The sequence below is a fragment of the Podarcis gaigeae genome (genome assembly GCF_964106915.1).
Source record: "Podarcis gaigeae genome assembly, chromosome: 2".
Taxonomy (NCBI): Eukaryota; Metazoa; Chordata; class Lepidosauria; order Squamata; family Lacertidae; genus Podarcis; species Podarcis gaigeae.
The window spans coordinates 50763611-50780184 of record NC_139679.1 but is presented as its reverse complement, the minus strand read 5'-3'; the positions used below and the strand labels follow the sequence as shown (position 1 = coordinate 50780184).

Genomic DNA, 16574 nt, shown 5'->3' with positions numbered 1-16574 from the left:
ATCTCCTGGCAAAATAGCTGGTGAAGCTACTTTGATATTGCTTTTATGGGTTAAATCTAGAAATAAAATATCTCCTGGATAAACACACGAGAAATGATCTCACAACAGCTAGAATACATTGGTCAACAGAAATAAGGAAATATGGTCAGAGTAGCTATTAATGACAGAACCCCCTGGAATCCAAAATCTGCTGGGTTTGAAATAAAGCAGGGTGAGTGAAACTGTTGGCTCAAATCTAGGGACACATTGTAAGCACTGCCCAAGTTAAATACAGTCGCGGGGAGTTGCAGGTGGCCAACTAGGCAACTGGGAGTGGGCAATTTAATAGCACCTCTAATTCTGCTGAAATGACAAGTTGCTCAGCTAAGGAGTCAGAGGCAGAGTTAACAGCTTTATTAAACCAGGTAGAACTCTATTGGACTCTTGGGTCACATGATCCATGCAGAGTTGGTAACTGCAGTATTCTGCAGTGGTAGCTCTGCAGTGCAGTAAAGAGCAGCCTAAGAGCATTTCCTTATTCCGCTATGCTGTCATGGTGGCTCAAAGAGTAAAAGCACCTGAATGTACAGCTAGATTCTCCAGTTTTATTTATTTTACTATTTATTTGCCATATTTGTATGGATGGCTCTCACCATATGTTCTCTGGGAAGCTTATAGAACAAATAATGCAGTGTAAAGGTGCAATGCAATGATTAGACAGCTGGAGTAACAACAGCCTTAGAATTTTCTAGCAGCGGGGGGTGGGGCGCTAATCAGCATCTAAGATTATAAACCAAAACATAACTTGGAACATGAAAACATTCTTTAAAGAACACAGTATGTTCAAAAGGCCAAGGTGAATGTTAGCAAAGGTCTTCACTTGGCCCTGAAATGGCCATAAAGGTGACATCAGAAAAAGTTGCACTGCCAGACTATTGCATAGCCAGAGTGCCAACACCTAGAAGGTCCTCATCATAGTCACCACCTGCTTCTCTTCACTTGGTGGAATTAGGACCTCTGGAAAAGAGCTTAAAGACTGAATGGAAGGCAGTCTTCCAGCTAGTGAGAGAGTGGACATTCAATTCTGTCTGCATTTAAATACTAACCTACCTAATCTGTACTTTCCAAAACAGTATGCAAAATGAACACAGCCATCCTTCAAAATTTGCACTTTTCTGAATTTTCCAGTACAGTTCTCTAGTCACATAATGAGTACAAAAATGCATGTATTAATGAAACTAAGGTACAAAAATGCATTAAATTGAGGAAAATTGGTTTGCAAAATGTTTGGCAAAATTGTATACAAAAATGTGTCCATAGAATAAATTCACTTTAAAATGTTGATGAATTTTCATGAGGAGCTTATATGTAAATGTGGAGAAGTGAACATAGGGGGAAAACAAGAAATGGAGAAAAACCAAAATTGACAGATTTGTCCATATCTACTTCCAGGCAGGCCAGTAACAAGCCAGTTTCAAATCAGTTCATTTGAGATCTCTTTTCTCCCTCTCTCAAAATTCTAGGACTTTGGACCATCCCATGAAACTGAATGTTTGGAATATTCAGGACAATTGGAATATACTTCTCCATACATTACATAGTTAAACTCTGGAATTTGTTCCCACATGATATAGGAGCTTAGACAGCTTTAAAAGAGGACTAGACAAATTCGTGGAGAATAAGGCTATTAATTGCAACTGGCCACAGTGGCGAAGTTCTACTGCTGAACTGTGTACAGAAAAGCTTGTGCAAGTGCAATATATGAGAAGATAAAAGGACATAAGCTGAAGTGAACAGGAAAGAAAATGCTAAAGGTGGATTTTTGCTTCAAAATTGCACATTTAACTCCTTAGTTACTAAACTGCTTATTAAATTTTACTACTGCAATAGTAATAAACAGTAGGTAATACTGAAAATTGTGTAACTCAGCAGTGTCCAGGCCATATTCTAGGCCCCCAAAAGTGGGATACAGAGTGTGCCTAATATGTGCTGTTCAGACCACTATAATTTATGCATATGTAACCAAGGACTAGAATATAGTCACAGATTGCAATCCAGCTAGATACTGGACTATTCATGCAGAGGGACTTTGTTTTTTGTTCTTTTCTTTAACAGCTGCCCTCTTGTGAGCAGCTCTTGAACCTTCCCTCCTCACCTTCACCAGAGTAGTCTGAAATGCTGTGCCTGTGTAGAGTGGGTGGGCTCTGCATTTCTGAAAAAGCTCTACTTTGTGCCTTCAAGACTGTGCCCATAAATGAATAAAAATGAAGAACAGCTCATGAGTCCCATTGTTCCCACTTTGGAGACTAGCAAACCCCCATAAATATATATTGCTTTCCTTGCTTGCTCTACAATTCATGCTCTGTTCAAACGACACTCCCCAGGCTCTTAATGTGTATGTAATACATGTCTATAACTACAGTAAAAAAAAGTAACATCTATTAAATTCCAGAGAGTACAGAACAGCAGTGACAGAAAGATAAATGTCTCCTGTGACACTTAGTAATGAAGGGGAGGAAGAATCATGGTACTTCTAAACCTCCCTCTTTACATCACCATGGGCTGAGTCTTCCCTCTATATAGCAGTAATTTAAATTGAATGCTGTGAATTACAAGCAGGGCCTAAACTATGCTGCAGGGCTCAATGTGGATAATACTTTCCCCTTCTATATGTAATTTAAAAACAAACCAGACAACCGGGCTAACAGATGACAACTTGCCATGTCTTCAGCTTCTAGCCAACAGTGTGGCTTAATTACAATCCTTAATTGCAAACATAAAATAACCACATGGTTTTCATCGTGAGGAGGGAACAGACATGTTCAACAGCAAACCATGAGAATAAATGCCCATGGACCATGGTAATCACTTATTACATATGCACCAGATTTCCATGAGCTTCTTCAGATTCAGTTGCAACCTCAAAGTTCTCCAGCTACAGACGGGAGAAATCAACTCTTGCACATTGCTAAGGCATGTCTAGTGGGAAAGCTCAATGTACTTCTGGCATAGCTAAAACAGTGAAGCAGAGTGCTTGGCACACAGCATATTGGTAGTTCTCGTTGGAGAATCTCAGAGTTACTGTAAACAGACTCGGGGGTGGGGGGTGGGGGAGGGGAGATCTGGACAATTCTAGTGGGAAAATGAAAATGACATCTGATATCAGTGGCTGATCATGGGGTGGTATGTCTTATCAACAGGGATGAGCCATAATGGTTTAAATCAGTGTTTCCCAACCTTGTGCCTCCAGATGTTTTTGGCCTACAACTCCCATCATCCCTAGCTAGCAAGACCAGTGGTCAGGGATGATGGGAGTTGTAGGCCAAAAACATCTGGAGGCACAAGGTTGGGAAACACTGGTTTAAATGGAATCTCCATATTAAGAGTTTATATATACAGTACCTATAAATACAAGTGCTGGGGACAATCAACGAGGAAAGTCTTTTGCCTTCATGCCCTCCTTATCAGAAGCATCTTGAAAAGGATACTGCTGGAAACTCCTACCCATTACATACCTGAGGAAGCACTAGGCACAACCCATACAACCCATTTACTGCAGTGGAAAGAAGAGTCACTCAAATTTACGTATTTTCTTTACTTGAACAGGATCCCATGATGAGTATAGATTTGGTTTTATATATCTGGAGAGCCTTTTGATTTTAAACTTCAGCATCAATAGTCTGGCCTTATACATCTTGCAACTGACTTCGTAGTGCATAATTTCCCAAGTGTATATGCTAGTGAACTACCAGCTGCTTTCCATAAAAAAGAACATTTTAACAACTGCATCTGCCAGTCTACCTGCGGAGAGTAAGCATGCGGACTACTTCTAAACTTTGCTACAGCCCCGTGGAATTTTATTTATTATGCTGTAATTCGAGAATTCTTTGGGTTATATTCTTTTAATCTGAATGCATTTCTCCCTTATGCCTGACTTCATGCTGTCAGAGATCTGGAGTTTGGTATATAAACTTTCCCGTCTGGAACTTGTAAGCTTTTTCTCAACAGTGACTGATATTTTATAGAAACTAGTATAGAATGTATTTTCTGCTGGCTTCCAAACTCCATCCAAATATAATTGCAACACTCAAGTATTGCTATTGCTTTTGTTCAGTTAGTTGGTACATCTTCTTTTTCTTATTCAGGAGCATATATCTCCTGCAGCGGGAAAGGGAGGCATGCTGCTTCCTTGCACAGTTATTGTATTTTTAGAGTTAGAAGATCTCTACCAAATTAGACAAAAATGAAGGTTCCATCCAAGTTTGAATTTAGAAACCCAAAAGATGGAAACAATGGCAGGCAACCAGGCTTCCCCTTGTTCCTCCACTCTTGTTTCTAGAGTAGCCAGGTGAAAAAGAGGACAGGGTTCCCAGAGCTTTCATATGGGAAGTCTAGGTTCTAAGAACAATGAAGCAGCAATTGCTCACACAGTTCTTGACACACACATTAGATGCAAGTGTGGACCACCTGGGTGATGCTCATAAACCACTGGTGATCTGAGGACCACACTTTGAGAATCCCTGTTCCAGACTGTCAGGATGTCGATCATCATCAAGCATCACTTTCATTTCCTAAAAGTCTTCTCTATGCACACCTTTGCAAAAAAATACTAGATCTCAGCAACTTGGATCCAGTCTGATATGGGATAACATGAAGAAATGTACCATGAACCAGCAGGATGTCAGCACACTTTGAAGCCATTTCAACATTACAATGGCTTCCTACAATCTTGGAAATGGCTTCACAGAGTTAACTGTACACCACCAATTCAACTGAAATTCCCCAGCATGACTCCAGGCATTTTCATGCCCAAGAACAACCACAAAAATGACTGTGTGAAGTAACCATTTACAAGATTTCACAATATATTATGTGTTTGGTATATATGCACTGCCCCCAGTAACTCTTCAGCTCCTAATGCTCCAGAATACACAATCCATTATGTGAGCCAATGTGTTATTCAGACCATGAGTTTTGTGCCCCAGTGGATTCTCTTAGTACGGTGAAATTATTGACATTTTTCTACTGGACAGGAAATCATAATTCTGTTAATAGCTAAGTGGCCTGCAGTTCCTGAATTATAGTCCCTGCTCTCTCTTTAATAAGAGAACTATTGATTCTCACTCTTTGCGTGGAAAAGCATGCCAATAAACACAGCCCAAGTCTCTTTGCTTCTATATAGCATATCAATTACACATATATGGAACACAGAGTGTTTGTATTCATGCTACATTCTACAAAATTACTAAATGTGGTCAAAGTATGTTTCTTAATTATATATGTGTGTGTGTGGACACATACACACACAGTTGTAAAAGAGTTATTTTTTAAAAGGACACATTGCTCAACACAAAGCTCAACAACTTTCCTTTAAAAAGCTCAACAACTTTTTGTGTCTGGATTTTTACTTCTTAAAATATGAAAACCCTATATATATATCCCATCTTTCATCCCTGAACCCCAGGACAGGCTACAAGTCAAATAGTCAACAAAATTGTCTCTTAAAAAAGAATCCATGTAGTTTATACCAAACTTACTCTATGTTCCTACTCTATATTCCTTCTAACACATCTATAGTCCTACAATCCTAAACCCTAAATAGAGACCAGTGCAGGGATTTACCGTATTTTTCCATCTATAAGACGCCCCCGTGTATAAGACACCCCCTATTTTGGGGAACTCGGATTTCAGAAAATGGCCTCAGCACTATCCGTGTATAAGACGCCCCCTAATTTTTGACATAATTTATTAGGAAAAAAGCCTAGTCTTATACACGGGAAAATACGGTATATAGGATTGCCCTACCTAATGGGAAGTAAATGCCTTTGAATTCAAACTGCATTTAATTCTTGGCAAACTTTCTTTAAATTGCACTGTTAATCACCTTTCCCTACATCTCAGTTTTTTATGCATGCAACATTAGAGCCACCACCTTCCAATGATGCATTTCAAGTAGTCCGACATGATTGGGATTACTGTCATTTTAGTACTTTAGATTACAATATATCAACTGGCAGTAAGATTATCTGGAGATGTCTGCACCAGAAGAACACACCTCAACCACCTTTCCCCTGACTTGGTTGATAACAGGACATTAATCTTTATTAAAAGAGAGGCTCTTAAAAACTGTAGGCTGCGCTACCTTTGCATATACACACTTTTTATATAAAAAGAAAAGAAGCTTTGCTCTTAATAAAAAGAAAGCAGCTCCTACACGTAAATGTCCCCCCCCCCCCATCCTGACCTACTTGTTAATTCCTTATGCTGTAGTCAGGGCACTCTTCAAGTAATTTCTCAGATCACAAATCATTTTGGGAAAACACACTGCTCAACTACCAGGTTTTCATAAACCACCCCACACAAGCCTTAACACATAAAATTTACAGAACAATTTTAAACAAATGTCACATTGGAGAGATGATTGTCCTTCCAAACAGCAGCTACATCAATACAAGATTATAATGGCAAGAGGTCTGACCTGCTGGTCGATGTAAGACCTGAGCGGTATGCTAAAACTCTGACCAATATTGGCTATGTCTGATAAGCGATGAGTGTCTGGGGATGTTATGGTTCTGACTACTGATGCTGTGCCCTGACAAAGGTATTTGCGAGCTGGTTCAAGGTCCTCAAGTGGCAGATAGATTGGCACTATCAGACTTGCCAATAACAGATTATTCAAAAGAAAAACAAATGAGTTCAGATTTGTGACCTTTTCTTCTACATAAACCAGAAGCCTCCAGGATCTGGCCTATGCCCCCAACCAAGTTAATTTGTTTCCCAGGAATTCATGAAATGTGTGAGTAGTATGAGACTGGTAATTATCCTGCATTTACCTTGACTCCATTTAGAAACAGATTGCCTTACGCAAGGACAAAGAAAGACCCAAACTAACAAAACGGGGAGCTAAAATGGCATTTCTACAGATTTATATGCCAAATGATGTTGGAGTGTGACTGATTTTTCAATCAGAAATGACTGAGTAGTTCACATGATGACCCTGAGCTACTCCTCAGAACGCAAGGCTTTCCAAAATGCAAAAGGCAATACAAAATTGTCCAAAGCAAAGGGTACAATGCAAAGAACAGAACTGTTAACAAATGTGTTTCAGTCTTAGGTATCTACTGTGAAAACCACAGCCTTGTACTTAACTCTCTCCTCCTACTCTGCCATGTCTAGCAGTGCTTATCCACATCATAAATGCACAGCGTATTTCCCAAGCAATACCCCACAATATTGGCTGTTGACTATGGAGGCTGCTGTTGTCATCAGAACACAAGTAAGAACAGAGTAGGAATGGTGAGCTAGATCAGTAACTATTATTATTGGCAGTAAACCTATCTCATTTGGGCCTCAATAAAGTTGAAATTAAAAATATAAAAATTGCTTAGTCGGATCAGATCCTTTCCTCATAAAATGCCCTGATCATTTTAGTTTCATTTCTGGACTCTTTAAAGTTCTTTGGTATTCTGTTCAGGGGCGTAGGAAGGGGGGTGCGGGGAGTGCAGTCTGCCCTGGGTGTCATCCTTGAGGGGGGATGACAAAATGGCACACCACAGGGGGTGGCAATTATCGCGGGGCCTGGCCTGTAGCGCGACAAAGCCACGTGTCTCTCCTGGGAGTGACATGGTGGTTTGGGCCCCACGCCGTCCGAAATGGCAGCGTGGGGCTTGCGTCTGCCAGGCAGTCTCTGTGTGTGGATTGCCATGCCACCCCCATGGGCAGATCACCGTGACGCCCCCATGGGCAGATCGCCCTGCCCCCCGCCGCTCCAGGTGCCAGAGCAACTAGCTACGCCCCTGATCCTGTTGCTTTTTGAGATTGAATGCCTAGAACTGTGCACTGCATTCAAAATGTGTCTTTACCATAGATTAATCTAATGACGTTCTATGTTATTTGCTATTAGGAAAGAGAAAAAGCAAGAGTGTCTGTAATGAGCTGCAATTGCATTTTCTGTTCCTTGCTGTGCAAACCAACATGGAACAAATATTTGGTGGTGGGATATAGTACCTTGCTCTCTCTTGGTGGGCAAATATACTTAACTGAATTCTGTGGATGTCGTATATTAGTATATAAAAATTATTAGAACATTTAAAAAGTTATTGTCTCAAATTTAATAGTTATCATTTTAGTCCTCTGATGTAATCATATTCAACTCCTAAAAGTTTGCCATTAATCTACATGAGATGGATCCAATTCATTTAATTAATTAAGTGCCTGAACTAGTTAGTGATCCATCTTTTTAAAAAAGAAGAAGTTAGCATATGAAAGAATAAAAAAGGATGAATACCAATAGGAACAAAGGCATATTTTAAAATGTGATAAGGGGCAAGTTCCATCGACTCCCACTAAAGCATGCTAATCTCCCAGTTAAACTCTGACAACCAAGGTTAGGTCAGATTAGTCACAACTGCCACTGTATAGACTCTGAACATATTGTCAGACTCAGGAACGACGACAGCATGGCACAGAAGCTACAGCACGCTCAACAACCAGGATGTCAGCCTGCCATGTGCCACACGATCCTGGTTAGTCAGTTGCATTTTAGGGCCCAGCCAAAAAACACACACTTCTGTTCTGTTATTGGAAAGGTAGTAGAGACAGAGTCTGTTTTCTAAAAGTCCCACCAGCTCCAGCCAACACAACTAATGGTCATGCATGATGGGTGTTATAGACCAACAGCATCTGGAGAGGCTGAGGAGATGCATTTTTCTCTGCCTTCCAGTGGTTCTTGTGTAAAACTCCCAAACTGCTTTTTGAAAAGCAGTTTTAGACGTCTGTGAATCAGAAACTGAGAGGAAATACTTTTAAATCAAATCTGTATATGTACACAAGAGTGAATTTGGAGGGTTTGCGGCAGGGGGGTGGGGGGTGGGGAGTCAGAGGAAATCTGACGGAAGCAAAATGCATTTCTATAAGGCTAGCAAAATCTTTCAGAGGAGTTCTGCGCTTCCAGTGCACACCCATCTAGATTACATCCAGTAGTTATTATCTTTTAAATCACTTTTACTACAGGCAGTATCTTCTATGTGGGTTTTTTCTAGGTCAATCTCATTCAAACTGAGGTACAAAGCACATATATTTAAATAAAAAAAAAGCACTGAGGAAGTAGATCAGCCCCAATTCCATAGAAATATTCCCCAAAGCTCCACTGATGTCACATTTGCTGTATTCTAATCTTCTCCACTGAACTCCAAAGGAATAAACTGCCAAGCAAAACTTGATACCCTGGGAACACTCACTTGCCTATGTTGCAAAAAAAAGCATACATAAAATCTGGCCATTTCAGGCCTTGAATAATTTACAGAGTAATCCTACCTTCCTGGGTGGGCAGAGCCAATTGCTGCATCTGCTGCTGCTGCTAGGCAATGTGGAAGGTGAGTGAAGACTTTTCCTGGGGTTTTCCATCCTTTCCTTTCTTATTCTTTTTAAGAGTCTATCTCATTGATCACAATGGGAAGGAATTAACCCCACCATCTTCAGGGCCTCTAGGGGGCAGGAAATGAGGGTGCTTTGGAGCTTACAGATCCACAACCTTCCCCCACATACTCCCAGCATGCCCCTGGAATGCCCTGTTTCTGGCTCTGCAACACATGAGGAAGTGCTAGCATGTCAGCGAGAGTTACGGCTCCATTCTGCTGCCACACTGGGGAGGCCGCTCTCTTCAAAGAGGGAGATCTACAGTATCCTTTGAGTGTAGGCTTGCTCCCTTAACCACAGGTATGACTCTGGAGTCTATTTAGCTAAGTACCTTATACCTTTCTGTTATCAATCGGTTCTCCAATGTGTGGAGAAGGAGTGTTTAGCAGACCACTGGAGAGCAACTCTCTAGGGTTCATCACTCTGATGTTTTTCTTCTATACGAGACATTCCCCAAAGCCCAAATCATCAAATTTTAGGGTTTACAGTTGCTGACTTGGAGCTACAAACATGAATACTTTAAAATAAGAGATTAAGTGGCTGGATGTTTAGTTCTTTATAACCACTGAATGTATAATTCTTTGTATAAGGCAAACCTTTACTATTAGTTTTATTAAAGATATGGATACCAGCCAGGAGCTGGTGCAAAGGACCCTGCTACAAAAGCCATTGAACAGCTGTCATGTAATCACATTCCATCAGTCTCTACTTTGTTTTGCCAGATTTAACTCACAGTGTACCAAACTCCTAGAAATCATCTTTCCAAACGGTAAACAGATTGGTACTGTTTGGTTACTGCAGAGCAGCAGTCTGCTCAAAAACCTCTCTTCTAGCTCAAATCAAAACAGTAGGAGTTTGGAACAGAACACTGCAATGATTTGAAAGGCCACAGCATGTGAATGTTTGAAAGCCCATTTTGTGTGGCTCCTCTGTTGTGATATTAACAAGTCAATGCTGCAACTCGTGTTCATGGTGGGTGGTATACTAGGGAATATCGATTGTACATGCTCTTCAAGGTAACACAAGGAATTCACGCTTTTCTCCCGTCGAATTATACAATGTGTGAAACACAATATGTGTAGCAGCACCAATAAATAAATAAATACACTTTAAAAATCCTAATCTGCATCAGCTTATCCTGTGCTGGCTGCCAAGAAAGCGCACATTTGGAGATCAGAAATGTGTAAATTAAGTACTCCTGCTGTGCAGAATTGATTCTGCTTCCCGGAAGGTGGACCATAACTCAGGTCCCAAGTTCAACCACAAGTAGCTTCAATTTAAAGGTTGTAGGTAATAAGGGGAAGACCTCTCTTTAAGACACTAGAGAGCCACTGCCAGTCAGAATTAACAATGCTACTGCATCCAACACTACAATAAATACAAATTGCCTTTAGTTTCGGGTACATTGCTGCAGGGAGAAGAAGTTTTAAATTGTGCTAGCTTCTTTGAGCTAAGCAAGATTTCAGAGACCAAAGATGTGCAACTCAATAAGTTGCTCGTGCACCCTGCATTCCAGTTTTCCCCCTAAAGATTGCCTCTTCAACCCAGCTTCTGACCACTGAGTCACTTCTTCCTATGAAGGAGAGGGGGAGTGGCCAGGTGGTGGGGAAGTTAGCATAGTACAATGGCATCAGCAAGAGTGCCAGATTAGTTGATCACTACTTTTGCACCAACCCACCTCCCTGCTGCCTTGCCATTCCTCTCCTTCCCAGCATACAGCAATAACTCAGCTGTCAGGAGGTCATTTGAGTGTCATTTCAACCATGCCATCCACTACTGCAAATCACAAGCAAAACACCAAATTTAAAATAAACTAAGGAGTTAATGAAAAGCTCACAACACAGAAACCTAGGAAGACCACACCACAGCCATTTTAAGATTCTGTGGATAAAGTCACCATAGCTTTCTGAGTATGTAGTCTATTTAATCCAAAGCCACCATGCCCATGAGCTCCAGGGCAGGTTTCTGGGGGAAAGGGTTCATATTTACCTATCTAATTTTTTATTCCCATGATAAGTGGGTAAAGATTATATCTGAAAGCAGGTGTGGTTTTTCCCCCTGAAGATGTGAAAGAAAAATAGAAGCAATGTGCAGAGTGATGCTACAGAAATGACAGAAAAGTCTTGTGTCTGCCCTTGAAATTCTCTGAAGGTGCTCAAGCAGCTGTAAGCAAAAACAGGAAGAACTGGCCCCCAAAAAGAAAATCCTTAGGCTGGGAAATAGGGATAGTTATTATACCAATGTATTAGTCACCCTCTGTTTTTAATTTTCTAAACGGGGCCCAGGGGCAGCTCTGCTCTTCCCCTCTGGAGAGAGTTATCTGCTGTAAATTTGCATATTTAACCATTGTTACATATAAATAATCTATAAAACAAGGCAATGTTGCAAAATGCAAAAGCCCTGCTAGGGAGGAAAATAAGTCATATTAGTATTCATTACAGACCCCATAATCACCATTTGGAGATGAATTAATCGCTAATAGCTCCATAGGCATATTTGAGGCTGTTTGTAGCAAAGAAAAGTTTAAGAAGAAAGGGCTGCTGCCAGGGAGGGAATCAGTTTATGGGATCCAACTGATCAGCATTCTATGCAAGGAAGAGGAAAACATAAAAGACTGCAGTTGGGTGTTCTAGCGGAGGAGTGATTAGTACATCAACCCCAACGTTGGGTGGCTGGTCTCTAAAGACAGTGTCTTTATGGGAGATATTGTGCCTGTAACTTAAGGTTACCAGATTTTTTTCAATGAATCCGGGGACACTTTAATTAATTAATTACTACACATTTGGGGCGTTGATGCTGCAGCGATGGTGGTGGCAGAGGGGCCGCTGCCGCCTTGACCTCAACCGCCACGTTGAGGCTTGGGCAGCGCAATGCCTCCCTTCCCATCGGAGCAGCCCCAATCCCACTCCTGCTTAAACGTGGAATTTTGTGAAGCACTTACTTAGATTTGGGAAGGTTTAAGATGGCAGCCCTCATCTGACCATACCACCAACTCCCTATGGCTGAGGGGACCTCAGACCCCCCCCAAATGGAATGGGGCTAAGCCCCCCTCCATTAAGGGCAAGCATCGCTGCGCCAGGCCTCACTGGGCCTTCCAGTGACTGCAAAGAGCCCCACTGGGCTTTCACAGGCCTGTAGCAGGCCATGAGAAGGCCCAAGAGGCTTGTCGCTGGCACGGGGGGGGACGGGACGCCTATGACACCACCTAAATCCACCGTACTTGAGCAGTATTATAGCTGTCCACAGAAGCAGCATGCAGGTATGAGAGATTACATTCTCCCTTATTGCTCCTGCTTTGCACCATTTTTGGGTGCTTTTGCCTGGCAGGAATAGGTGCTTGAGCTCTGTCTGAAGTTGAAGCTAGAGAAACAAAAGAACATGATGAGGCATTAAGTAAAGCAAAGAAGAGGTGGATTCTAAGATGACAGGAACTGAGTTCCTTCCCACCGCTTGGGAAGTGAGAGGAAAAGAAGGGAAGGACAGTCGGAGCAGAGGGGAGGAGCATGGCAAGTTGGCGAGACTCCCGTATGAGAAACAGTGAGAGGGGCGGCAAACTCAGTGACCGTCCCGGGCAGCAAAAGCCCTAGCTATGCCACTGCCTGCTGCACAGAATTCACAGACACACAAACACACAGCGACATACACAGGCTTCCAGCAGAGTACAAGTTATCCTTATTCACCCCAAGCCCACTTGTCATAATGATTGGCATTTCATAAGTATAATTATAAATTGTGCGACAGCTTAGCCTTCAACACTTCTTCAGTGGCTATAATAATTCACATTGTTATCAACTGTCACAGCAAGTGTCAGAATTCCAGAAATCTGCAAATCATTTTCAAGGTTTTCTCAAAGGCTTTGGCAGGGTTTTACTTGCTAGAGCATTGGCAGGACACAAATATGTCCAAGATGCGCACATGGGTGTTTTAGCATTTGTTCCTAGCTACACTGTGTTGCCAAGGCCACCTCACATAATAATATTGTATTTGCACCAGCTAGCCTGTGGTCTGAATGTATTTTGATTAATTTAGCATCTACCCATGAATCCTCTGGTATCTTTCAAATGAAGCCGGATGAGTAAGAGATCCCATACAGAAAACAACTCTATAGTCTCACAAGGAATGGCGGTAATGAGGCTCTTCATAAATAGATTTTATACAACTGCCCTCAAAATTGTCAGAATTAAATGGAAAACTGTTTCGCTCCCTAATTCAAATCCCTAATTTTTCCCATCCAGCTGAATACAAAACTGTGTCATGCTGTTGAACAGAGAAGTTTGCCTTAAAAATCTCATAGAAAGGTTATTGCTGCCTCTTAAATTCTATAGGATTTTAAAGGTTAAGATTTGAATATCTAAGCTCTCCGACTCTCACTCAGCAGCCTCAATCTTCACTGTGCAGTTTGAAGCAGCATTAATCAGCCTGAAATAACAAGACTCTTGCAGGCAAAATGATTTCTTTATTTCACTTTAATTATAACATACAAGCTTAATGCTGAGAATCTGACAAAGCAGGAGGAATTGTTGCTTTAAGGGCAATTATGGCCAGATAGAGCGATATATTATACCTCAATGAAACACAAGCCCTTCTTGATCAGCTATAGCAGAAGATGTGTGCTGTCATTAAACCAGATTTCATGTTGTTTGAAAAGAAATATGCAGGTGTTCAAATGAACCATGCACTGACCATATTCTGAAAGCAGAGTTTGCTTTGTAGCACCACCGTTGACAAGTACCACAATACATACATAGCACAGCCTTCTTTCATCACCTTTACCGTTAGTATTCCAAGTGAAATAAAAATGCCTGTCTTTTCAAGATGCTATTCATAGAGCAGAACTACACACTGTGCAGAAAAAAGGGCTACTGCCCCAAGTGGACCCCTGGGTTGAGTTTTGCACCTCTGCCTCTAACATCACAAAGCCTGTGTCCATATATTACTGTGTCAAGGGCTGCTGCTCAGTAGTAGAGCTACTGCTTTGCAGGCAAAAGGTATCTGATTCAACCCCTGGCATCTCCAGGCAGGGCTGGAGAAGACTTCTGTCTCAAACCCTTTAGAGCCACTGCCCATCAGTATAGACACATCCAAGTCAGATGGACTAATAGGAAGCTTCCTATGTTCGTAATGTGTGTTTCCCTGAACATGGCAGGGATATCAAGCAGCATGCAATGGCAGGTGGACACATCACAAGGTAAATTATAATGACAGTAATGCCCCCTTAGCTGTGCAATTATCTTCACCTCAAGGGCATGGGAAACTCCATCAGTTCTCCTATGAATTTGATAAATAGTCTAGGCTATTCAAGATCTGGGAGGTGGGGGGATTCCCTCACCTCTCGCAAAAGCCCGCAGAAGCTGTGCGCTCTTTAAAGGGTGTGTGGCTCCTGTGGGCTTTTCTACGAGGTGGGAGAACTGATGTAGCCAGTCAGTCCCTTCTCCCTCCTGTGGAAAAGCCCGCAAGAGCGCACGGAGCTTGTGTGCGGCTCTTGAGGGCTTTTCCCGCCTGCCTCCCCCCTGCATTCGCACACACATTTTCCCTTGCTTTTTAGGAGGGAAAAAGTGCGTCCTATGCTGCGAAAAATATGGTATCTCATTTCCCACATGGCCAATTGGATTCCTCTAGAAATCTCCTTTCCATTTCCTCCTCATCAATGGATATTCAGTTCTTTACTGTCTCTGAACATGGATATCATATAGATATCATGGCCAAAAGCCACTGACAGACTTAATCCCTATGAATTTGTCTAATTTCTCTTTAAGCCATCTAAACTACTGGCCATGACTACATCCTGTAGCAATGAATTATAGAAATTAATTATGCATTGTGTGGAGAAGTATTTCATTTTGAATGTGATGAATCTACTGCAACCCCTTTTATTGATTGAAATAAATTTATAATATTACGAGAGTGAGAAAAGCACTTCACGTGCCAGTCTTGTGTAGACGTTTGAGTGCTGGAATAGGATTTGGAAGACCAGGATCTAAATCCCCACTCCACCACGAAGCTTTCTGGGAGACCTTAGGAGATCTAGGAATGCTAGAGGAATCTGCTGAAAATGGACTATCAAATGGATTTCTTTCTGTCCAGTCAATACAATTCCCCATGATTCCTTGTTAGATGGCTAAGATATCCTTCTCTATTTTGTGTTCCATAAAGAACAACAACAACATTAAAACACATATATTTCCACATCAGTGGTCAACATAAGGGAAGACAAGCTTGTGCAAAATAAGCTAATAGCTGTGGAATGGAAAATACTAGAGGAAAGTGAGAGTGAATGCTGGAATTCAGGAATGTTCATACATCCCTAGACCAGTCACTGTCTCTCAGCCTAAACCACATTACAAGGTTGTTATGAGGATAAAATTGGTAGGGGACAACCATGTGAGGGACTTTGTCAAAAACTTTTTGGAAGTTCAGTTATGGTATATAACATCTACCAGATCTCCCTTTTTGCTTGGATACTGACACCTCTGAAGAACTGCAAAAGATTAGTGAGGTAAGACTTCCATTTGCAGCAGCCCTACTGATTCTTTTCCAAAAATACATTTTATCTTTAAAAAGTTGTCATCCAGTAAATAAGTACAGACATTAACTGGCCTGTAATGACTGATGTGTAAGTTTTCAAAACCATGGTGCTTACTTATTCCTAGCTTTGCACAAGAAATTCAATATTTTTGAAACTGCAGATAGCTCCAGTCAATCTATGTATGTAAGAGGTTACTTTTTATGTTATGACTGAAACAAATGTGATGCAAAAGATATATGATCCAATATTTGGGGGGCTGCAAATTTGATCAGAGCATCGGCTAGGAGTTTAACCCTTTCTCCCTTGCCATTTTACTGATATTAATCTGCTCCAAACCTGCTGTTAGTCCCTGGGGGAAAATACAAGCATGAAGCAAGTCCACCCACCCACCTGGTCTAGCAACAGATGTGGAGGGAAAAACAGATTAGGCAAACAGATCTGACAGATAAACTATGCCCATCACTGCTACTCTGATAAAAATTGGAGCCTCCTGTATCTAAGGTTTTTTTTAATTTTTTTTTAAAAAAATGTTAAGAGGCCCAGTCACAGATGTCTCACATACGGGACTAAATTCTGCCACTGAGAGTGGCATCAAAACACACTACTTACGGAGCATATTTCAGAATTTGAGGTGAAGGAGACAGTAAACACC

The 16574-nt window shown here is 41.4% G+C and overlaps 1 protein-coding gene across 9 annotated transcripts in view; it reads right to left on the bottom strand.

Annotated features, from left to right (window-relative positions):
* The window catches only part of KCNIP1 (potassium voltage-gated channel interacting protein 1), a 564777-nt gene that overhangs the window by 171590 nt on the left and 376613 nt on the right, over positions 1–16574 (bottom strand). For 2 of the 9 annotated variants that reach the window (XM_083719855.1, XM_083719859.1), the window contains exon 1: positions 9295–9495. The exons of the other annotated variants lie outside the window; for them this stretch is intronic. In XM_083719855.1, the coding sequence (XP_083575981.1) occupies positions 9295–9325 (31 nt within the window). In that variant the 5' untranslated portion in view covers positions 9326–9495. Of the gene's footprint in view, positions 1–9294; positions 9496–16574 lie in introns of those variants that run through there. 9 annotated transcript variants of the gene reach the window in all.